Here is a 24518-nt window from a genome sequence, read left to right as displayed (position 1 = left end):
CTCACTGAGTCTTCTGCTGAGTCTTCTGTGGAAGTTATGTTGTTAGTATGAAAGTGCTTTTGTTGGACAGAGAGAAGAAAATGTGGGTTCTAAACTGAAAAGATGAGCATTGCCAAAGCTGTGCTTCTGCTTTGTGCTCTGCTCTCTGATCACAGTATCACAGTATAACTAAGGTTGGAAGAGACCCCAAGGATCATCAAGTCCAACCTGTCCCGACAGACCTCACGACTAGACCATGGCACCAAGTGCCACGTCCAATCTCCCCTTGAACACCTCCAGGGACGGTGACTCCACCACCTCCCTGGGCAGCACATTCCAATGACGAACAACTCGCTCGGTGAAGAACTTTTTCCTCACTTCGAGCCTAAACCTCCCCTGGCACAGCTTGAGACTGTGTCCCCTTGTTCTGGTGCTGGTTGCCTGGGATACTGATACTGGGATACTGGGCTCCTGAGCTCCACAATCCCCTGGTCACTGCCAGCTCAGAATGCCCTCAACTTTTGCAAGCCCTGTGAGGAAAGGCTGAGGGAGCTGGGGTTGTTCAGCCTAGAAAAGAGAAGACTCTGAGGAAACCTTAAAGCTGCCTTCCAATACCTGAAGGCATCCTACAGGAAGGTTGGAGAGGGACTTTTCATATGGATGTCCAGCAGTAGGACAAGGGGGAATGGGTTTTAAGCTGAGGGAGAGTACATTTAGACTGGATCTTAGTAAGAAGTTCTTCAGTGTGAGGGTGGTGGGACTCTGGAACAGGTTGCCCAGAGAGGTTGTGGATGCCTCCTCCCTGTGAGCGTTCAAGACTAGGTGGGATGGGGCTTTGAGGGGAGGTTGGAGTAGATAATCTCTAAGGTCCCTTCCAACTGAAGCCATTCTGTGATTCTGTAATGCCCCCTCTGATGTGGTAGTACTCACAGTACAAATGAACATGAGAAGTGTGAGGAAGTTAAGGCAGGTGTGAGGGCTATCTGGAAGGGGAAAAAATCCACCTCAATCTTTAGTGAGCTTGATGGAAAAGATTTTGTAAATGTTGTGAACCACTGCCATTGTCTACAAAACCCTGGCTGTAAGCTCTCTGTTGAGGAAAGCACTGCAATATGTAATAATGTTCCTTGTAACTTACATAACCTTCCATCCTTTAAAACTGCAGCCACGAGTTCAACCAAACTGGAAGATCTGAGTTATTTGGACGGACAACGAAATGCTCCTCTGCGCACCTCCATTCGCCTGCCGTGGCACAACACTGCTGGTGGCAGAGTGCCTCAGGACAGCAAAGGTATGCGCAGCTCTCCTGGCACAGCACAGCTGGGCAGCTCTGCAGCTTGGCAGAGGGGCAGGCTGAAGTCAGCTGGGCTGTGTCATTTCTGTTCTTGTGGCTTCGAAAGGATGGAAAGCTGGGTAGTGATATTGTCGTCGTTGTTATTACTATCTTTAAAAAGGTAGGGAGTTTTCAACCAGGAGATGTTATTCATTCTCTGCTCCTTGTTCTGTTTCTCTCTAAATGTCTTTACAGATCTGGAGACCTGACACTGAGAGGCTCAGCAGTGTAGTTCTCTCTAAACTGCAAAATGTTTGGCCCTTCCCCATTTGCAGAATTATTAATGTGTGTTTTTTAAGAAGGTGATAGGTTGGACTGGATGATCTCAAAGGTCTTTTCCAGCCTGGTTAATTCTATTCCATTCCATGCCATTCCATTCTATTCTTTCTATTCTATTTCATGCCATTCCACTCCATGCCATTATGCCATTCCATTCTATTCCATTCCATTCTATTCTATTCTATTCTATTCTATTCTATTCTATTCTATTCTATTCTATTCTATTCTATTCTATTCTATTCTATTCTATTCTATTCTATTCCAAAGAAAATCCTCACTTATGTTTGTAGCATCTCTCCTCTAGCATTTAGATCACATAGGAATTATGCAGTGACCTGAGTGACTATGGAGCTAGCTGAGCATCTCAGTCTTCATTGTTTTCACGATGAAAGCTCCAACAAGTCTGACAATGAATGCTGTCAACAAGGGCACTGAATGAAGTGATCTAAACCAGGGCTGGATGATTGCATGCAGAGTTTCCTCTAATAAACTGCTCTCTGTGCCACCTCTCCTCAGCTCGTTTCATCCCCTACAAGCCTCAAGACATTTTGCTGAAGCCGCTGTTGTTCGAAGTGCCAAGCATCACAACAGACTCGGTGTTCGTTGGAAGAGAATGGCTGTTTCAGGAGATTGAGGACAGGCTGGGGGACAGCAACCCAGCAGAGAACAGGGGAGCAGTCATCACTGGCAACGTGGGATTTGGGAAGACTGCCATCATTTCACGGCTGGTGGCACTTAGCTGCCATGGGAGTCGCATGAGGCAAATAGCTTCCAACAGCCCTCATTCATCTCCCAAAAGTATGTTCCTTTTTCTGAGCAGTTGTTGGGGTTATTGTGCTGGTAACAAGAGCCCAGTGTTGTTTGCTTTTTTTGGATGGGGGTGGTCAGGCTTCATGAGCTCCTCAGCAAATAACTTGCTTCCTCCTCCTGCGAGGAAAGGAAACTTAAAATTGCTTGCTTTGACAAATGCCTTCCACATAAGGCGGCATGGACTCAGCAGGCCGGAAGAGAGGGGAAAATGGAGATGCAGAATCTCTTCCTGTGGTCAGGCAGTGAGTGTGTACCCTAAACTCATTAGCATTGTGACTGTGGGAACTCATTCTTTTGGAAGGAGAGGAGCGATGTCTTTCTTCCTCACCCTGTACCACACGCTTGCCACACAGTTTCAGTAATGGCAAGGATAAAGCTGTGGAGAAGCCTGTTCTGCCTTCTGCTGGCATCCACAGCTTTCTTCATCTGACCAGTCCAATGCCTGTGTTAACAGGAAGGATGATGTGACTGTTCATGGAATAATGGAATAGTTTAGGTTGGAAGGGACCCTAGAAATAATCTACCCCAACCTCCCCCACCATGGGCAGGGATGCCCCTCAGATAGGCTCAGCTGCTCAAGACCTCATCCAACCTGGTCTTGAAACCCCCAAGGAGGAGGCATCCACAACCTCCCAGGGCAACCTGTTCCTTATACTGAAGAACTTATTCCTAAGGTCCAGTCTAACCCTTCTCTCCCTCAGCTTCAGACTGTTCCCCCTTGTCCTATTGCTGGGCACCTTTAATGAAAAGTCCCTCTGCAGCCTTCCTGTAGGATCCCTTCAGGTATTGGAACGCACCTATGAGGTGCCCCAGAGAGTCTTTATTGCTGCTGTTTCCCCTGCTGACACTTCTGTTATTGTTGTTAATATTTATTTAATTATTTATGATTATTATTACTACTATTTTTAGTGATTTTTATTATTATGATTATTGTTGTTGTTGTTTCCCAAGAGTTCAGGCATATAATAACTAAGCCATCACATACATCATTATCCTAAGGAAATTTCACTTCAGCCTGATTTTGCTTTCAGTAACTCTGTAGGTTTTGATCTAAAAGTCAGTTGAACTGCTTACAAAGTGTGCAGTGACAAATATGTGCCTTTATTTATCAGACTAGTTGCAGGCTTCCTCTCAAATCCTGTTGTTCAGTTTTAATTTGTACTCTAGCAGTAAAGATACTCCATGAAGTTTTCCTGTAAAGCAACCTGCTGCCAGCAAGTTTAGGCTCTTTTGTGTTTGTTGTCTTTGAAATGTAGGTGGTGACTCCTGCCAGGAGATTCCCTTAAGCCACTTGCCCTCATCTGCTCCTCCAGCAAGTGGTACCAGCACAATGAGGACTCTGAGCTGTCCTGGGGCTCCTGAATACCAAACTCAGATTCTGGGTGATTCTGTCCGACGCCTTGCCTCAAAGGTGAGCTTTCACTTCCCAAGAGATTCTCAGTGTGTTAGAAAACCTCTTGCCTGGGGGAGGTGGCATCTGCTTTGCAGGGCCTGCTGGCTAGGCCAGTGGTCACTAGTGGGAGGAGAGGTGGCAACCATGGACAATTCTAGAAGGTGTGTCTGTTTCCTGACTGGTGAAACCAGTTTCCTGCCTCTTCTGCCTCTCAGGTTATTACTTGAATTCTGCTTGGTCATAGGAAAAGTTGCATAAAAAAATGTCACATCTAGTTTCTGTTTGTACAGGAGGATGGGATCTGTCATAGAATCATAGAATCAATAAGGTTGGAAAAGACCTCAAAGATCATCAAGTCCAACCTGGCACCCAACACCTCCTGACTACTAGACCGCGGCACCAAGTGCCACGTCACTTGCCAAAGGGGCTTCTGTAGGTAGATGCTCCCTCAGTGTACTTTCCAAAAGCAACATTCTGGGAAAAAGTGAACATAAAATGTTTGGCCTATGTGTAATCCTCCTACATTCTATGACACAGGCTGAGTCTGAGTGCAGTCCTTCCATTTTTCCATACTCTGAGGGTCTAAAGGAAGCAATTAAAAGTAATTCCTGCATTAGATTGTTATGATGTTTTTCATTTCTTTGCCTAAGATGTAAAAAGCACTTAATGTCCTACTTGCACACTTCCTGCAAACAGCTGTGAAGAAAACTGGAGGTCATTGTTGCTGATGACACAAAACTGGGTGGAGTGGCTGACACGCCTGAAGGCTGTGCTGCCATTCAGTGAGACTTAGGCTGGAGAGCTGGGCAGGGAGAAATTGGATAAAGCTCAACAAGGGCAAGTGTAGAGTCTTGCACCTGGGAAAGAACAACCCCATGGATCAGTATAGGTTGGGGACTGACCTGCTGGAGAGCAGTGAAGAGGAAAAGAACCTGGGCATGGTCCTAGTGGATGGAAGGATGACCATGCTCTTGTGGCCAAGAAGGCCACTCTGGAGTGGATTAGAAGGGCTGTGGCTATTAGGGAGACAGAGGTTCTCCTGCCTCTCAACTCTGCCCTGGTGAGGCTGCATCTGGAATATTGTGTGCAGTTCTGGGCGCCTCAGTTCAAGAAGAACCTCAGGGAGCTGCTTGAAAGAGCCCAGTGCAGAGCCACAAAAATGATGAAGGGAGTGGAACATCTTCCTTACAAGGAGAGACTGAGGGAGCTGGGGCTCTTCAGCTGGAGAAGAGGAGACTGAGAGGTGACCTCATTAATGTTTATAAATATGTAAAGGATGAGTGCCAAGAAGATGGAGGCAGGCTCTGCTGGGTGATGAGCAATGACAGGACCAGGGGCAGTGGGTGGAAGTTCCATGGAAACAGGAGATATTTTTTTTTTTCCCTATGAGGGTGACAGAATACTGGAACAGGCTGCCCAGGGGGTTGTGGAGTCTCCCTCGCTGGAGATATTCAAGACCTGCCTGGATGAGTTCCTGTGTGATCTGCTCTGACAGGGGGGGTGGGCTGGATGATCTTTCAAGGTCCCTTCCAGCCCCTAACACTCTGTGATTCTGTGATTTACAATGTTTGGAAACCACATTATGGAAGTCAGTGAAGTGCAGACTTTATTTACTGGGAGCACCATGTTTTCCTTCAGGTTTGTTTGGGGCTCTTCCCCCAGAAATCTGGCCTATCTTAAGTTCTGGCTTTAAGTAATAAACACTTAATAGTCAGAATAAAGCAAATTGTTCTCTTCCTCTGTTTGCTGTATAAGGGTGTCTTTATTGGCTGTCTGTCATTTACTTCTGCCTGATGATGATCAAATTAGTCCTTGGGTGGTGATGATCAGATTAGTCCCTGGGTGATTACAGCACAGTTAAATCCCAGCTATTGGGTTGCTTAGTTGGAGCTCAACTTAGCTGTTTACTCACTGTATCCAGATAGCCTGAGCTCACATTACTCTGTTTTCATGCCAGAATCTGACATTTTGATTTCCTCTTTGCATGCCCTACAAGGTCAGAATCAGTTTCACTGTCTTCCTTTCTGTGTCTCTGACAGAGGCCCTCGGAGACCAGCCTGGGGGTTAGATAATTATTCTAACACTGAGAAATGTTCTGTAGTTGCAAGAGAAACAGTTTGTTGCAATTAGACTAAGTAGTGCCCAGCAGGAACACTGAAGGGTGCCACTTGTGTTGTGTTTGTCCCAAACTCTGCAGGTAGTTGCTTACCACTACTGCCAGGCTGACAACACCTACACCTGCCTGGTGCCGGAGTTCGTGCACAGCGTGGCCGCTCTGCTCTGCCGCTCCAGCCAGCTGACAGCCTACAGAGACCTCCTGATCAGAGAGCCTCACCTGCAGAGCATGCTCAGCCTCAGGTCCTGTGTGCAGGACCCAGCAGCAGCTTTCAGAAGGGGGGTGCTGGAACCACTTGTGAACCTCAGGAAAGGTAGGTTGAGCAGGAAGTGACTTGGAATCAGAATCTAAACTGTGTTCAAAGCGGGAATTTGAGGGGGGAGAGAACTAAGAATGTGTGTTTCCATGCTCTGAGGCAAATGAAGCAAGTAGAACATGCCTGGAGAAAGGGATTCCTTAACTGGGGTAGCTGTTTGTAGCAGTATCAGGCAGGTTTTGAACAGTTGTTTCTCATGTTTTAAAATAAAATTCTATGAATCTGAGTAAAGGTCATGGAAACTTCACATTTACTTTTCTGCCAGGAAGCCCAGAGATAGCTTTGCAGCTTGCAGTGAAGGCCAGCAGGTTGGCAGGAAAGGTTGGTGTTTGCAGATGCTGTGTTGAGTTTTGCCAAACTTCCTCAGTTTGTCATTTTCTGTGCATTGCAAATTCCTGTACCTAAACGCCTGCAAAGCAGATGAGGCCTTTGCTTGCTTCTGAAATGGATACAGCAGTTTGTCAAGAAAGCAGGTGGCAGGATGAGTTCCCTCCTGTAGAAAACCCCAGCAAACCCCTGCCATCTCTCCTTCTGAGGAAGATGTTCCACTTCCTTAATTTTTGTGGCTCTGCACTGGACTCTTTCAGGCAGTTCCCTGAGGTCCTTCCTGAACTGAGGGGCCCAGAACTGGACACAATATTCCAGATGCAGCCTCACCAGGGCAGAGTCGAGGGGCAGGAGAACTGAGTCTGAATGCAGTCCTTCCATTTTTCCGTACTCTGAGGGTCTAAAGGAAGCAATTAAAAGTGATTTTTGCATTAGATTGTTATGATAAGCTTTTCATTTCTTTGCCTAAGTAGCAAAAACACTTAATGCCTGAGTTGCACACCTTGTGCAAACAGCTGTGAAGAAAACTGGAGGTCATTGTTGCTGATGACACAAAACTGGGTGGAGTGGCTGACATGCCATGGCTGTGCTGCCATTCAGTGAGACTTAGGCTGGAGAGCTGGGCAGGGAGAAATTGGATAAAGCTCAACAAGGGCATGTCTTGCACCTGGGAAAGAACAACCCCATGGAGCAGAGCCTGTGCTGCACTTTGGCCACAGCAACCCCATGCAGAGCTACAGGCTGGGGTCGGAGTGGCTGGAGAGCTCCCAAACAGAGAGGGACCTGGGGGTGCTGGTTGATAGTAGGCTGAACATGAGCCAGCAGTGTGCCCAGGTGGCCAAGAGGGCCAATGGCATCCTGGCCTGCATCAGGAACAGTGTGGCCAGCAGGAGCAGGGAAGTCATTGTGCCCTGTACTCAGCATTGGTTAGGCTGCGCCTTGAGTCCTGTGTCCAGTTCTGGGCCCTTCAGTTTAAGAAGGACATCGAGATGCTTGAACGTGTCCAGAGAAGGGCAACAAGGCTGGGGAGAGGCCTTGAGCACAGCCCTGTGAGGAGAGGCTGAGGGAGCTGGGATTGTTTAGCCTGGAGAGGAGAAGGAACAGGGGTGACCTCATTGCCCTCTACAACTACCTGAAAGGTGGTTGTAGGCAGGAAGGGGTTGGTCTCTTCTTCCAGGCAACCAGCACCAGAACAAGAGGACACAGCCTCAAGCTGTGCCAGGGGAGGTTTAGACTCGAGGTGAGGAGAAAGTTCTTCACTGAGAGAGTTGTTAGCCGTTGGAATGTGCTGCCCAGGGAGGTGGTGGAGTCACCATCCCTGGAGGTGTTCAAGAGGGGATTGGACGTGGCACTTGGTGCCAGGGTCTAGTCGTGAGGTTTGTGGTGACAGGTTGGACTGGATGATCCTCAAGGTCTCTTCCAACCTTAGTGATACTGTGATACTATGATTCCTTTGAAAACTAGTTTGCAGTTCTTGAACTTTGTTGGCAGTCCCCAAAATTCCTGTGAAATCCCCTGGCAAGTCTCATGTTAACCCCTGGGATTTTCATCCTTAAAGGGGTGTTCAAAATGAGCGTTGCTGCTTCCCCAAGCTGTTGCAAAAAGAACCTCTTCTCCTCAGCACTGAAAGTGCAAACCAATGCCTTTGATATTTGTAAACTTATTTTTGTTTGGTAGCTCCAAGAAAGGAGCTCTTTATAAATCAGTTGTGAAATAGATCCATCACAATAGGGCAGTGAAAAAAACCCTGCTGTGATTGCTTCCACTTCTTTCACTTCATGGCAGTGTTGTTTTATATCTCCTGATGGTATTTTGACTCTCCTAAGTAATGCTTAATGCCATAAGGTGTATTGCTGTGCATAAGAAGATGTTTTTAATCTCTTGATGTTCAAAACCTGGGGAGGAAAATGTGTCATTGAATAGGAGAATTTGCATTCATTCCTTCCTCTCCTGTTTTTTGCCATTTCAGAGCAGAAAATTCCTGAGGAGGATTACATCATTTTGATAGATGGTTTAAATGATGCTGAGTTTCACAAACCTGATTATGGGGACACACTTTCTTCGTTTCTGACAAGTATCATCTCTAAGTTTCCTCCCTGGCTGAAGCTGATTGTGACTGTAAGAACCAACTTCCAGGTAAAAACACCCTTTTAACTTTTCTCTTACCCTCAAAGACTAAGGGATTTTTTGGACAAACACTGGGTGTAGAGGAATTCCAAGTAAAGCCTCTTGGGGTTGTTTTTTCCCTCCCTTCCTTTGTTGTTGCATGTTTATTTACAGTGCACAAGTGTGATACCTGAAGGCTATTTTTGTTGTGAATCACTTTGAGTCTGATAGTGGAATCAATAATACAAGAAGTGGTGAAATCAGGCTGTGCTTCCTTGACCTTCAAGAGTGAAATGGGCCAAGGAATTTCTTTTTAACCTCTCTGCTACTCATTGCAGAAGAGAAATACAGCAAAGATGCATTGTTGAGTTTTTTCTGCTGGACTACTCTAATGCCTGTGTGGTTTGTTTCCTTTTCTTTCCCTACCTCTTCCCCTCGTAGGAAATAGTAACTTCCCTGCCCTTTGTCACAATATCCTTGGACAATTTTCCAGATAACAAAGAAATTCATGAAGACTTGAATGCTTATATTCAGCACAGAATTAATCACAGCCAGGAGATTCTAAACAACATATCTTTAAATGGAAAAGCTGATGCAGCTATTATTGGGAAAGTGAGTAACCACCTGATCACGAGAAGCCTGGGCTCCTACCTCTATCTGAAACTCACTCTGGATCTTTTCCAAAAGGGTCACTTAGTAATCAAAAGTGCAAGCTACAAGGTTGTCCCAGTGTCTCTGTCAGAACTGTACTTGCTGCAGTGCAATATGAAGTTCATGACCAACTCCGCCTTTGAGCGAGCCCTGCCGATATTGAACGTGGCGCTGGCGTCCCTGCATCCCATGACAGATGAGCAGATCTTCCAAGCTATCAATGCAGGCCAGATCGTTGGTGAGCAGAAATGGGAAGACTTCAGCCAAAGGATGGAAGCCCTCTCCTGTTTCCTGATCAAAAGACGGGACAAAACGCGCATGTTCTGCCACCCTTCCTTCAGGGAGTGGCTGGTTTGGAGAGCAGAGGGTGAGACTACTGACTTCTTGTGTGAGCCAAGGTGAGTAGGACCTATAGCATGGCCAGAGAATCAGAGAGCCATAGAATGGATGAGGTTGGAAGGGACCTGAGATCATCACCTCCAACCTCCGCTCCTCTCAACTAGACTCAGCAGCTCAAGGCTGCATTCAGCCTGGCCTGGTTTATTCCATGCTATTCCATTCCATTCCATGCTATTCCATTCCATTCCATGCTATTCCATTCCATTCCATGCTATTCCATTCCATTCCATGCTATTCCATTCCATTCCATGCTATTCCATTCCATTCCATGCTATTCCATTCCATGCTATTCTATTCTGTTCCATTCCATGCTATTCTATTCTGTTCTATTCCATGCTATTCTGTTCCATTCCATGCTATTCCATTCCATTCCATTCTATTCTATTCTATGCCATTCCATTCCATTCCACAGATTTGCCTTTGACTTTCCTACCTTCCTGGAGACATGAGGGTACTAGGTTATTAATAGAGCAAAATTGGTGAGAATGACATGCAGCAGCACCTTGTCTGTTTAGAGCACAGGAATAGAAAGAACAGATTGTTTGGGCTCTTTTAGACATAAAAACACTAAAGCATTTCAATTCTATAATTACATCCTTATGGCATAGCTTCAGTTTGTTCCATCTCACCTTTGACTTAGCATGAATTAGTTAGCTGGGAGACAGCAAAGCTGTTTGTGCACACTCTCCCAGCCCGCATCTTCCATTTTTTTTCCATGCTCCTCAGGGTTTTAGTTGTTTGGGTTATTTTTAACCAAATAATAAACACTTCTGCCATTTAAAATTGTCACCAACCCAGAACCTCTGTGTGTTGGAGTGGATGTAACAAAGGTGGCAGTGCCAGGCTGTTCAGCCCCACCATTTTTCACCTTGCCAGCTGCACACTGGACAGACCCGTTGGGTTCCTGAAGTGTGGCTGCCTGCTCTGCTGGGAGGTGGAGCACTGCCCACTCTGGCTTAGAGCTGCCCTCCTTGGAAAGCTCTGCTCAGAAGTTTCTGAAGATGGGGTGAGAAGGGCCCTGCAAATTGATCCCCCAGATAAATAGTCTAAGTGGCATAAGGTTAGTTGTCCAGTTCCACTGCTAGGGAGATCATTCTGCCCTTGTACTCAGCACTGGTTAGGCCCATGTGGAGTACTGTGTCTAGTTCTGGGCCCCTCAGTTCAATAAAGATGTTTTGTTGCTCAAACATGTCCAGAGAAGGGCAACAAAGCTGGGGAGGGATTTGGAGCACAGCCCTGTGAGGAGAGGCTGAGGGAGCTGGGGTTGCTTAGCCTGGAGAAGAGGAGGCTCGGAGGAGACCTCATTGCTGTCTACAGCTACCTGAAGGGAGGTTGTAGCCAGGTGGGGGTTGGTCTCTTCTCCCAGGCAACCAGCACCAGAACAAGAGGACACAGTCTCAAGCTGTGCAGGGGAGGTTTAGGCTGGATGTTAGGAAGAAGTTCTTCCCAGAAAGAGAGGTTTGCCATTGGGATGGGCTGCCCAGGGAGGTGGTGGGCTTGACGTCACTGGAGGTGTTTAGAAGAGACCGGATGAGGCACTCAGTGCCATGGTCTAGTTGCTTAGTTAGGGTTGGGTGATCAGTTGGACTTGATGATCTTGGAGGTCTCTTCCAACCTGGCTGATTCTGTGTGGTGACCTTGTTCTCTCAGGCTTCTGCTGTTCCCACTCTTTCCTAGAGCACTGCCCACCAACTAATGTAGATGGTCAATTACTGAATAGACATTTTATCTCACATTTCAAAGGAATTCACAGCACCATAGAATTGTGTAGGTTGGAAAAGATCTGTAAGATCAAGTCCAGGTATTATCCCAGCACTGCCCAGATTCAGATCTTCTAAAAGGATTGGGGTTTTTCCTGAGGTAAAAACCTGCAGTTTCTGACTGGGAGATGGAACAAGACAGGATGGGGAAGCAGTGTGCAGATCGGTGTGCTAGGCTGCACTGTTTCTGACATGGGCCTCCTAGGAGGTGACAGGAGAGAAGTGTTGGGAGTGTGTCTCAACTTGAAAATTTGCCTTTTTGTTGGTTTTGCATCATTTGGCTGGGGAAGAAGCTTTGTTGGGATGGCATTTTGTTGGGTAGAAAGGCTCTGCAGAGGGACCTCGACCGACTGGACAGATGGGGGGAGTCCAATGGGATGGCATTTAACAAGTCCAAGTGCCGGGTGCTGCACTTTGGCCACGGCAACCCCATGCAGAGCTACAGGCTGGGGTCAGAGTGGCTGGAGAGCTGCCAAACAGAGAGGGACTTGGGGGTGCTGATTGACAGCCGCCTAAACATGAGCCAGCAGTGTGCCCAGGTGGCCAAGACGGCCAATGGCATCCTGGCCAGCATTAGGAATAGTGTGGCCAGCAGGAGCAGGGAAGTCATTGTGCCCCTGTACTCTGCATTGGTTAGGCCACACCTTGAGTACTGTGTCCAGTTCTGGGCCCCTCAGTTTAAGAAGGACATCGAGACACTTGAACGTGTCCAGAGAAGGGCAACAAGGCTGGGGAGAGGCTTGAGCACAGCCCTGTGAGGAGAGGCTGAGGGAGCTGGGATTGTTTAGCCTGGAGAAGAAGAGGCTCAGGGGTGACCTCATTGCCCTCTACAACTACCTGAAAGGTGGTTGTAGACAGGAAGGGGTTGGTCTCTTCTCCCAGGCAACCAGCACCAGAACAAGAGGACACAGTCTCAAGCTGTGCCAGGGGAGGTTTAGACTCGAGGTGAGGAGAAAGTTCTTCACTGAGCGAGTCATTCGTCATTGGGATGTGCTGCCCGGGGAGGTGGTGGAGTCACCGTCCCTGAGGTGTTCAAGGGGAGACTGGACGTGGCACTTGGTGCCATGGTCTAGTCGTGAGGTCTGTTGGGACAGGTTGGACTTGATGATCCTTGGGGTCTCTTCCAACCTTAGTTATACTGTGATACTGTGGCATGGCAAGTGTCAGAAGTCTGCCAGAGGAGGCTGAGCTTGTGTGACAGGCATGCAGCTGTCACAATGTAGAATGCAAATAGAATGTAAAGAGCCATGCTGAGAGGACAGTTCTGAAAGCAGTTCTCTCCCCATCCTTTCTGCTAGGAACGGGCACTCTCTGCTGGCTTTCATGTTTTCTCGACAAGAGGGGAAGTTAAACCGCCAGCAGACGATGGAACTTGGTCACCACATCCTTAAAGCTCACATTTTCAAGGTAAACTTTTACACTTTGATAGCTTTTATGACCTTTTCATCTGACTGCATCTTCGGGGTTCTCCTCTGAGTTGCTTTATTTAATACTTTGTTAGAAGCTTATGTTAGTGCTGACACACAGGACTGTTGTTTCTCTTTGTACTGCTGAGGGGTAGCTATCAATTGCATTTCTAGTCCTACAGAGAGATTTCCTCTCTTATCATTTCTGTTAGGGTCTCAGTAAAAGGACTGGGATTTCTTCCAGTCATCTTCAAGCCCTGTGGATTGGTTACAGTACTGATGGACTGTCTGCAGCCCTCGCTTCTCTGAGAAACATCTACACACCCAATGTGAAGGTAAGGGAATAAGCATCATGTGCTACTGTTGCTGGGACTCTGGTGATGAGCATTGAAATCAGTGTCATAGTATCAGTCAGGGTTGGAAGGGACCACGAGGATCATCTAGTTCCAACCCCCCTGCCATGGGCAGGGACACCCCACACTAGATCAGGCTGGCCAGAGCCTCATCCAGCCTGGTATTAAACACCTCCAGGAACGGGGCCCCAACCACCTCCCTGGACAACCCATTCCAGGGCTTCACCACTCTCATGGTGAAGAACTTCCTTCTCACCTCCAGCCTGAATCTCCCCACCTCCAGCTTCATTCCATTCCCCCTAGTCCTATCACTCCCTGAGATCCTGAGAAGTCCTTCCTCAGCCTTCTTGTAGCCCCCTTCAGATGCTGGAAGGCCACAATGAGGTCACCTCGGAGCCTTCTCTTCTCCAGACTGAACAACCCCAACTCCTTCAGTCTGTCCTCATAGGAGAGGTGCTCCAGCCCTCTGATCATCCTCATGGCCCTTCTCTGGACACCTTCCAGAATGTCCATATCCCTCTTGTAATAGGGGCTCCAGAACTGGAGGCAGTACTCCAGGTGGGGTCTCACCAGAGCTGAGTAGAGGGGGAGAATCAGCCCTTAGAAGAAAAAAAAAGCCACCACTCTGCATCTGTAACTGAACTCCTTTGGAACAAGTTTTTCTGTGCCTATTTTAGGCTGTTGTTAAATTCCACTTCAGTTTTCCTTGATAGCTTCAATGGAAAGCAGGGTTTCACCCTGGTGCTGAGGCACCCATGCTCTGTAGCAGGGATCAGTGTGTGGATGCATCCTGAGGGGTTAGATGTGCCCCCTGGTTTGCTGGCCACACTTCAGCCATGTTTGCCTGTGTGGGCAAGTACCTTGAGAATCATAGATTCAATAAGGTTGGAAAAGACCTCAAAGATCATCAAGTCCAACCTGTCACCCAAGAGAACTATAAAAGGAGAAATACTGTGAGTGGTAGGATGAGGACACAAGCTGTGCCAGGGGAAGTTTAGGCTCGAGGTGAGGAGAAAGTTCTTCCCAGAGAGAGTTGTTAGCCCTTGGAATGTGCTGCCCAGGGAGGTGGTGGAGTCACCATCCCTGGAGGTGTTCAAGAGGGGACTGGACGTGGCACTTGGTGCCATGGTTTAGTAGTCATGAGGTGTTGGGTGACAGGTTGGACTTGATGATCTCTGAGGTCTCTTCCAACCTTATTGATTCTATGATTCTATGATGTAAAAAGCCAGATCTTTGCTCTGTTATTGGAGTCACTGGATTGTGGATAGGAAAACCCGAAGGGGACAGCTGCAATTCTAGCCAGCTGCTAAGCCTTTTGATTGGCAATGTGTGTGTACTTGCACACACACTCACACCCAGGCTCTGATAGCTTTTGTCAGAATGCTGTCTGGTTCTTTATTGATAGAGTCAGTTGGAGAGTAGTTGCAAGTCACAGGGATGAAACTGTGGTGAGAAAGTAGAGAGCCTCAGGGAAGGGGTGAGTAGAGAGATCAGTAATGCAATAATCTGTTTGCTAACAGATGATTTTAAACTTTCATAGTGCTGTATATGAGATAAAACCCACCATCTGCATCAGCATTAGGCAGGGACATGTGAATACCTGAATCAGGATGTCAAGCCTCTCGATCAGACAAAACTGAGGAGCAATTGTTCTGTTTCAATTCAATTTTAGGTGAGCCGGCTGCTGATCTTGGCAGGAGCAAATGTGAATTACAGGACTGAAGTCCTGAACAATGCTCCAGTGCTGTGTGTTCAGTCACACCTGGGACATGAAGAAGTGGTCACTCTTCTGCTGGAATTTGGAGCTGCTATTGATGGAACTTCAGAGAATGGGATGACAGCGCTTAGCTACGCAGCCGCTGCGGGCCACATGAACATAGTTTCACTGCTGTGCAAAAGAGGTGCAAAGGTAAGCAGGTGCTCAAAGACTGCAGTGCCTTCAGCCAAAAAATCATGCAGAGGCCTAGGAAAGATGTTGTTGATACACAACTCACACACATGGTCTCAGGGCAGGGCAGTGGGGGAACATCCACACTGACTTCCATGAAGCATTTTCTACCTAGCCCATCCAGCCAGTTCAGGTCTACCTCACTGTGCACTTAGGTAATCAGCTTGTCCATGACTGTGTCATGGGAGACAGTGTCAGAAGCCTTACTGAAATCAAAGTAGACAGCATCCACTGCTCTCCCCTCATACACTAAGCCAGGTATAGATGGCTGTCAGTTTTGTCAACTGTGATTTCCCCTTGGTAAATCCATGTTGACTCCTCCCAATCACCCTCCTGTCCTTCATATGTTTGGAAATGGTTTCCAGGGTTAGTTTTTCCCTCACCTTCCCAGCAGCTTTGGTGAGGCTGTTTGGTTTGTAATTCCCCAGATCTTCCATCTTGCCCTTCCTGATGATAGGATTGACAGTTGTTCTCCTGCAGTGCTTCTCCTCTCCGTGGCCTTTCACTGGACTTTCTAACTCTGAACATTATTTTTCCTTCAATGCAGGCTGACTATGTGGACAAGAAAGGCCAGTGTGCATTGGTCCATAGTGCTTTGAGAGGACATTGTGACATCCTGGAGTACTTACTCAATGTTGCTTGGACAGCTGCTTCTTCCCAAGAACAAAATTCACTAAGAAAAAGCCAGGCCCTGCAGCAAGCTCTGACAGCAGCTTCCAGCATGGGACACTGCCAGGTAGGTTGGGTAGCTCAGGTGTTGTGTTTGAATTCATGAGAATTGTACAGCACTGCTTGCAGCTACTTTTAGAAAGAGGTTTGAAAAGCAGAACTGTTGAAACTTAAGATACTTGGAGTAGTTTGCATTCTTAGCAGCTGGTTTAAATTAGCTACCATTAATTACCCAATAATGGTATTTCCTTCAGGATTTGTTTATGTGTAATTTTCTGTCTACCTTTTGCCCTGTGTTTTTGGAAGCTGACTTAAATGGTGATAACGATGTGCTGTATCAGTGATCCACCCCCAGTGCGTGTTCTGCTTCAGCCTGAATTATTTTGTTGTCTGTAGTGTAACAAATTCTGCGCTGCACATGCTTGGCTTTTTAACCTGAAGCACTGCCAAGGTACAGACATCTGCTTGCTTCAGCCTGATGTCACCTAAGACTCAAGTGTTGGATTGTGGGCATGTCTGTGATGAGCAGAGTTACTCAGCATTGCAGTGTTACTCAGTGAAAGCAACACTAGAAGTAAATATAAGAAACACACAAGGTGCTTTAGACAGTTAGGTAATGCATGTCTCCTGTTGGGTGGGAAAATACATCCTAACCTTGCTAGCAAAGTAATCAGTAAGAAGTGGTACCTGAAGAAAGATGGCACGAGGCTGATGGGAGTTCCTCTGTAAGTATTGTAAGCAATGTGGAAAGTAAGTGTATGTATAAGTATTGTGAGCAAAAGTGGAAGCTTAACCAGCTCTCCAGCAGAACCATTTTGATAATCACTTCTTTGTAGGTCTATTTTTCATTGTTGCAAGGTCAAGAGCCTGATCTTTTAAGTTCTTTACATGATTCAGACATAGAAATGTCTGTGTACAGTTAATTGATGATGTGGTATGGAAGCCATCACTGTCACATTTGAGCATTCCAAGCTGTGGTTAACTTCAGTTCATGGACAATGCCTTCACTCTCAGAAGAGTTCCTGGTTGCTATTCACTGACTAAATGGAAACTCCTGAATCATAGAATTGCTAGGGTTGGAAGGGGCCTCAAGGATCAGCCAGTTCCAACCCTCCTGCCATGGCCAGGGACACCTCACACTACAGCAGGTTGCTCACAGCCACATCCAGCCTGGCTGCAAACACCTCCAGGCATGAGGCTTCCACCACCTCCCTGGGCAACCTGTGCCAGTCTCTCACCACCCTCATGGGGAACAACTTCTTCCTCACATCCAGTCTCAATCTACCCATTTCTAGTTTTGCTCCATTCCCTCCAGTCCTATCACTCCCTGACACCCTCAAAAGTCCCTCCCCAGCTTTCTTGTAGGCCCCCTTCAGATACTGGAAGGCCACAATAAGGTCACCTCGGAGCCGTCTCCTCTCCAGACTGAATAGCCCCAACTCCTTCAGTCTGTCCTCATAGCAGAGGAGCTCCAGCCCTCTGCTCATCCTCATGACCTTTCTCTGGACACCCTCCAGCACTTCCAGATCCTTCCTGGACACAGTACTCCAGGTGGGGTCTCACCAGAGCAGAGTAAAGGGGGAGAATCACCTCCCTTGACCTGCTGGCTCTGCTTCTCTTGATGCAGCTCAGGATGTGATTGGCTTGATGTTGAGCTTCTCATCCACCAGCATCCACAAGTCCTTTTCTTCAGAGCTGCTCTCAAACTAGATCACATCAACAATAAATACTTGCTCTTACCTGAAAATGTCCATCTTCTCCATTTGTAGGGCAGTAAGATGCTTGATTTATCTTAGCCAGGGAAAAAGGCCAGTGTGTCTCATGGATTTGAAATACATTATATTCTAGCATGTTGAGGTTGAGGTTTTTTGTGTGCAGCACTTCTCATAAAGCCTAACACAAACTTTCTCCTTCCCTGCCACTTTCCCACAGCATCAGAAATTAAGTGTGGTTCTACTCCCTTCCCTGCTGCAGTCTCAGTGACAATGTTCTGTGTGGACCTGGTACTTCGTGGCATGGTTTAGTGTTGGCCCTTCAGTGCTGGGTCAGGGGTTGGACTGGATGATCTTGGAGGTCTCTTCCAACCAGATATATTCTGTGATTCTCCATTAGAAAATTCTGTTTAAAGCAGCCTTCAGGAGAGGCTTTAATTTAATAATCTCCTACTAGGAGTGACAGGTTGGACTCAATGATCCTCGAGGTCTCTTCCAGCCTTAGTGATACTGTGATACTGAGTTGGTTACAGAACAGAGGTTTCCTTAACAAAATAAAACCACAGCAAAACTTAACCTCTAACTCATCTCAGTTTAACAATTAGCAACTGACAAGGTGTGCTTAGAGCATTCTGTGGGAAAGGTTTGAAACCCAGGCTCTGGGTGGCCTGGTCTAGTTGAGGGATGCCCCTGCTTACTGCAGGGGGGGTTGGACTAGATGACCTTCAGAGGTCCCTTCCAGCCAGGACCATTCTATTATTTTATGACACAGACAACATAAAAGGAAAAAGCCAGGACTCACCAGCTAATCAGATGTATGGGGATGCTCTTTTTTCCCTCCACTCCTCTGTTTTAGATAAGATGGAATTTCCTCACTTCAACTGCAATGCTTTACTTTTACTTTTAGCATTGTTTGTCTTGATAATTCTGGTATCTGTAAGTCACAGAATCACAGAATTGTCAGGGTTGGAAGGGACCTCAAGGATCAGCCAGTTCCAACCCCCCCTGCCGTGGGCAGGGACACCTCCACACAAGATCAGACTGCTCAGAGCCACATCCAGCCTGGCCTTCAAAACCTCCAGGGATGAGGCTTCCACCACCTCCCTGGGCAACCTGTGCCAGGTCACACTGGAGCTCACTGGATCATAATCATGCAAAACATCCTGAACCAATTAATTGAAAGGCACTGGGCTTGTTAAAAACTGCTTCCAACAGCATTCAGCCATCTTCCAATCATACTAAAACCCACTCAGACCTTGCTTGAACTTGATTCATATGCATTGAGAGAAGCCCTCTCACTTACTTTAAATCTTTTACCCATTGCTGTGTCTTGTTACAGCAAATGGGTTTTGTGCCTCACTGCATCTCTGCTTTGACAGGTGGTTTGCTACATCTTGGCAATTGAGAAGGACCTTGACATAGACATCAATGAGACTGATGCCTTGTGGGGAGAAACAGGTAAGGCCTTTCTCAGAGCTTCCCTAACTCAGCTGTTCACTTTAGAAGTAAGAGCTTTCAATACTGATTTGTATTCATTTCAGGGGTTTTTGTGGCTTGGTTGTTTTTTTTTGGTTGGTTGGTTGGTTTGGTTTTTCATGATGGAAGTTTTGGGAAAACCCCAAATTTTTAATAACAAAATAGAGTTTATAGGTGTAAGGGTTTCTGACTGACTTGAACCTACCTATGTGTGGTACTGAAGAGTTATTTGATATTGGAATTGCTGTAAATCACTGACTTAAACTGAAAATTGTCTGTGGAAATAGAGTGCTTGGAGCTTCAGTGCAGATTGTCTGTCTGAGAACTCATGTGTTTGTAGGAAGTGTGAGGTGAGGGCCTCAGTTTGTCTTCTGACACCTGGGTAAGGTTTAGGGAGTTGTGATCACAGGCTCATAGGATGTTAGGGATTGGAAAGGACCTCTGGAGATCCTTGAGTCCAACCCCCTGCCAGAGCAGAACCATAGAATCCAGGACAGGTTGCACAGGAACACATCCAGATGAGGCTGGAAAGTCTCCAGAGAAGGAGACTCCACAACCTCTCTAGGCAGCCTGTTCCAGTGCTCTGTGACCCTCACAGTGAAGAAGTTCCTCCTCATGCTGAGGTGGAACCTCCTGTGCTGGAGTTTCTATCCATTGTCCCTTGTCCTGTCCCAGGGTGCAAGTGAGCAGAGCCTGTCCCCTCCCTCTTTGTTGCTGCTGTCCTGAGAGTTACACCTTGAGCCAAAATGCTGGCAGTAGCAGAATCACAAATGTAGAAGTTTGTGGACAGGACAGCTTGTTCTGCCTTTAATGGGAATTTCTCTGACAGCTCTTTTCCAGCTGTTCAGAACTAAACAGCTGATGTGAGAGTGAAGCAGCAGGGAGTGAAGAGTGGCTGGAATATTGTTTAGAAAAGAGACTTTGCTGCTTCCCGCAGCGTTGGGAATTTCATCCACTTTCAGCATCTGCTGGAGTTTGTTTGAAAACGCTAAAAACCATAACAAATTCGCTATTGGACTCAAGTCTTACTGGAAAACAGACTTTCTTGGGTTGTGGAAAGTGGAGGGGTGAGTCTTTCCCCGCTCCCTGCAGAAGCTACTGCACGTGGCCCCAGTTTCTACACGGTGTTAGCCATCACCGACGCTTCCACACAAACAGCCAAAGCATTTGAATTTCAAGCTCCATTTCAAGCACACAATGAGTTGATGTAAACAAAATGGAAGAGGCAGGGGGGGGAAAAATCAGGGTGGGGGAAATATTTTGTTGTCAAGCTTCAGTGAGCATCCTAGTGAAAAGCAGGGAGCGTAACCAGCTACAGGAGGAGGTGGCGAGTGGCACTGCTGCAAGGCTCTATGTTTGAACTTCAGCCTTCTGCTGCCAGGCAGAAGAACAAAGTATTGGTGCCAGATGTGGGGAGTTGTCCTGCTTTCTTACAAGCCAGAGACTGTGAACAAAAAGATGCAGGGATTTGTAGCTTTCAGAAGTCTAAAATAAAGATCACAGCAGTGGCTTTATCACTGTGCTGTCCGGAGCTGATTGCTGCTGCGCTCTTGGGCTGCCCCATCAGCAGCCTGCGTGGGGGTGTGCATGCAGTTGTGGTGCTCTGGTGTTAGCAGCCAGGGCTCAGGAGGTGCCTTCTGTCTGTGCAGGACTTGCAAGGTTACTGCATTTTAGCTGGCTGTCCAGACAACATACACTGTTCTGCTGACAAGAGGTTTTTAAGGTGACCTAGGATGTCGATGTCTCCTGTGTAATGGGAAATGTACAATAATCCCCTGATGCCTAGAGCAAAGGTGAACACAGGGATTGCAGCTCTGGATTGATAACCTGCTGTGCTTTTCACCATGAAAAACTAGGAGAACAATTCTAACTGATGCACAATGAAGCTAAATTGTCCAAGTGTTATGGCTTGAGACTGGGTGCCTTTGAAAACCATAAAGTTACAGACCTCCAGAGGCTAGATAGGTACCAACTGCCTGCAGAGACCTGCTTCTTGGTATTGCATCACTGCTAGGGATGGAGTAAACAGAGCTTCCTGATACTTGAGTTCCAGGCCTCTTGTTGAATCCCAGCACTGTTGCCATCTGCACCTTTGAGCAGGGCCTGATGGAAAGAGGTGAAGCTTACTTGTCATGAAAAAGTGTTTAATGAAAAAGGACCTGCCTCAGGCCAGTGGGTTTATCCAAAACCTTCATGAAGATTCCTTTTAGCCCAAAAGCTATGTACGTGGTACAGTCATTACCTTTGAGAGCCACCTTTTTGTTCAGCAGAGAATGACTTGGCCTATTGACTTGGCCTAACCTGATTCTGACTAACTTGAGCCTGAAGAGAGTGATGAAATTCTTACGGAGCAGCTGAGCTGAAACAAATGGGGGATTCAGTAAGACTCTGGGAACAATGTGCATGTGTCAGAAGATGTGGTAAGACAGCTAAGAGCTGCTGTTGATGAACGTGCTTTCTTTAGCCCTGACAGCTGCTGCAGGAAGAGGAAAGCTGGAGGTCTGCGAGTTCCTTCTGCAGCACGGAGCAGCCGTGACGAGAGCCAACAGGAGGGGGGTGCCTCCCCTCCTCTGTGCAGTACGGCAGGGGCACTGGCAGGTCTGGCACATCTCTGCCAATCAAAGGGATTCCTTTGGGGAGTGGGCCTTCATTTCTCCTCTCTCTAGCCCTCTCATAAATCGGTGTACATTTCTCCTGTGCCTTTGCATCGGCTTCAAAGGGACCTATTCTGAAGCTCCCTTTTGAGGTTACTTGAAGAGATACAAGGGATTCGGAAGTACGTGGGCTGCATGACAACCTGAGGTGTGATAGACCTCAATGGCAACACATGGGAGTTAAAACAGTCCCTAGGCCGAGAAGAGAGGCAATTTCAGATCCTCTGCTGCTCCTCTGTTAATGGGGAGAGAACCTTAGAGTCAAGAGCCTTCCTAGTGCTGGCTGCTCCACTCAGGAGAAGGCCCTGAACTGCCAGCAGCGCAGGCCTGAGCTGTGCAGGATTTCTCACTGATTGCCAGAAACACCTTAGCCCTCTTCTCTGTGCTATTAGGGCTAAAATCTAAGTCTGCCAATCGATTTTTAAACTGCTGTTTTCTCTTTCAGATTGCTAAGCTTCTAGTGGAGCACGGGTCTGACGTGAACTTCAGCGACAAGCAAGGCCGAACTCCACTTATGGTGGCTTCTTGTGAAGGACATCTAAGCACTGTGGAATTCCTGCTGTCTCAAGGTAGAAAATAAAGGGTTGATTTAAAGAGCTGCACAGCTGTCCCAGAGACCACAGCTGTGTCAGTGAGCTGGTTGTCTTATTGAACAGGACATAAGAAAGCTGATTTCCATTTTACAGGGGCAGCTATTTCGTCTTTGGACAAAGAAGGACTAACAGCTTTGAGCTGGGCCTGCCTGAAAGGGCACAGGGAGGTGGTTCAGTATTTAGTTGAGAAAGGGGCAACAACGGATCAGACAGACAAGAACGGACGGACCCCCCTGGACCTGGCAGCTTTTTATGGAGATGCTGATATTGTAAGTGGAGCTAACAGCAGAAAAACAAAGCCTGTGCTGAATCTCCAAAATGCAAACCAAAGCTCAGAGAAAACCTTGCTGACTGAAATAGAGAGGAAAGGTGGGGAAGTGGTCGAGGTGCTTACACTGCTGGCATCTGGACTGCAGTGCCAGGGTGTCCTCAGGAAAGCATTTTAGTACCAAGGAAGTTCACAGAATTGCAGAACTAACCAGGCCCAACCTATCACCCAACACCATCTAATGAACTAAACCATGGCACTAAGTGCCTCATCCAGTCCCTTTTTAAACACTTCCAGGGATGGGGACTCCACCACCTCCCTGGGCAGCACATTCCAATGGCCAATCTCTCTTGCTGGGAAGAATTTCTTCCTCACCTCCAGCCTAAACCTCCCCTGGCACAGCTTGAGACTGTGTCCTCTTGTTGTGACAAAGTCCAGCATGGTTCTGTTATGGTTTACAGCCTGCTGTTGTACAGAGCAGATGAAATGCAGGAAGCTTTTGCTTCTCCATCAGAAGGCAGCATTGCTTGGCTTTGATGGGTACTGCATGTGCTTTGCATGACTGGAGAGCAGCTGTTGGAAATCCTTACCCCTGTGAAGGTGGCACTGAACACATCAGGATGCGTACTCGGTGTATTTCAAGGATAAGTGGTAGCTTGCACATTTTGCTCTTCTGCCTCTCCTATCAAAAACACCATTGCAGGCCTGTCTTGTTTCTTCTCCCAGGTGCAGTACTTGGTGGAGAAAGGAGCAATGATTGAGCACGTGGACCACAGTGGCATGCGGCCGCTGGACAGAGCTATCGGCTGTCGCAACACGGCGGTGGTGGTGATGCTGCTGAGAAAGGGAGCCAAGCTAGGTGAGTGGAACCGCCTCCTGCTCGAGAGGAACAGCCAGGTGTCTGCTCTGCCAGATGGCTGGTGGTGTTGTAACGTGGATTAAACAAGCAACTGTGGAAATACACATGGGGTCTGCAGGATGTGCAGGTGCCTGCTTGGGAGCAATCATCCCTCTCTTGTAAAGGCAGGCACTGAAGGCTCACTTCAGAAGAGAGGCAATGCAAGCGATTGATTCTGTTCCTCTCTCTGATGTGTGCTGAGGAGGAGGCTACAGGAGACAGTCTTTATCTGCTTACTCTATCACAATATACTTGGAACAAGAAACTTGATTACTAGTGATACTTAATTGTGACACTGTTAATGATTTAGATTTCAAAGTGTTAGCTTGAGTAGCATCCTTTTATTAAAGTCATAGCATTTGTGCAGTTTTGCAAGGGGTGGGCAAAAAACCCAGCAACCTGTGTCCAAATCATGTCATATCAGTAGGCAGGTAGGTGGTGCAGGTGTGTGCATGATAATTGCTGCATCCCTAATCGCTTTAAATCCTCATTTACTGTCATAAGTATAACCAAATACAGGGCCTTCCAATAACCAAATACAGGGCCTTCCAATAACCAAATACAGGGCCTTCCAATAACCAAATACAGGGCCTTCCTTAGGCCTGACCTTTACTGTGACTTTCATACTGTCCTGTATTGGCTTTAGACCAGGAGTGAAATGAGTTGGACTGTTTTAATCCCTGGCTGCTTTCTTTGTAGGGAGGCAGGGGGCAGGTATGGACATATAAATGTATCTATAATGCAGCTCTATTTGCACACACTAACCATCATAGATCCAGGCAGGTAGAATATCTACTGAGGTAGGATTAGGATTTCTGGTGTGAGTAGGTATCAGAGACACTTTTTCTTCCCTTTTATCAGAGATCCTTAAAATTTAACTTGCAGGAAATGCAGCATGGGCAATGGCCACCTCAAAACCTGATATTCTCCTTATTCTGCTACAGAAACTGATGGAAGAAGGAAACATACTGTACAAGGTAGGTAAATAATTTCTTTTATGACAGCAGAGCATTTTTAATGGACTTCTGTCTGAAGGGAGATTGAAGTTTTTTGCACCTCCTTTCCTGTTAAA

At 47.1% G+C, this 24518-nt stretch overlaps 1 protein-coding gene across 1 annotated transcript in view; it reads left to right on the top strand.

Annotated features, from left to right (window-relative positions):
* The window catches only part of TANC1 (tetratricopeptide repeat, ankyrin repeat and coiled-coil containing 1), an 87596-nt gene that overhangs the window by 57068 nt on the left and 6010 nt on the right, over positions 1 to 24518 (top strand). The window contains exons 8-23 of the mRNA XM_054177379.1: positions 1145 to 1270; positions 2108 to 2389; positions 3658 to 3812; positions 5992 to 6223; positions 8523 to 8689; positions 9101 to 9708; positions 12768 to 12876; positions 13088 to 13210; positions 14901 to 15137; positions 15724 to 15912; positions 18937 to 19015; positions 21498 to 21631; positions 22133 to 22256; positions 22374 to 22549; positions 23275 to 23407; positions 24332 to 24423. Of these exons, the coding sequence (XP_054033354.1) occupies positions 1145 to 1270; positions 2108 to 2389; positions 3658 to 3812; positions 5992 to 6223; positions 8523 to 8689; positions 9101 to 9708; positions 12768 to 12876; positions 13088 to 13210; positions 14901 to 15137; positions 15724 to 15912; positions 18937 to 19015; positions 21498 to 21631; positions 22133 to 22256; positions 22374 to 22549; positions 23275 to 23407; positions 24332 to 24423 (2966 nt within the window). The remainder of the gene's footprint in view (positions 1 to 1144; positions 1271 to 2107; positions 2390 to 3657; positions 3813 to 5991; positions 6224 to 8522; positions 8690 to 9100; positions 9709 to 12767; positions 12877 to 13087; positions 13211 to 14900; positions 15138 to 15723; positions 15913 to 18936; positions 19016 to 21497; positions 21632 to 22132; positions 22257 to 22373; positions 22550 to 23274; positions 23408 to 24331; positions 24424 to 24518) is intronic.

The sequence above is a fragment of the Dryobates pubescens genome, chromosome 2, assembly GCF_014839835.1.
Source record: "Dryobates pubescens isolate bDryPub1 chromosome 2, bDryPub1.pri, whole genome shotgun sequence".
NCBI lineage: Eukaryota > Metazoa > Chordata > Aves > Piciformes > Picidae > Dryobates > Dryobates pubescens.
The sequence above is the reverse complement of the archived record's forward strand: the minus strand, read 5'-3'. Positions and strand labels throughout refer to the sequence as shown.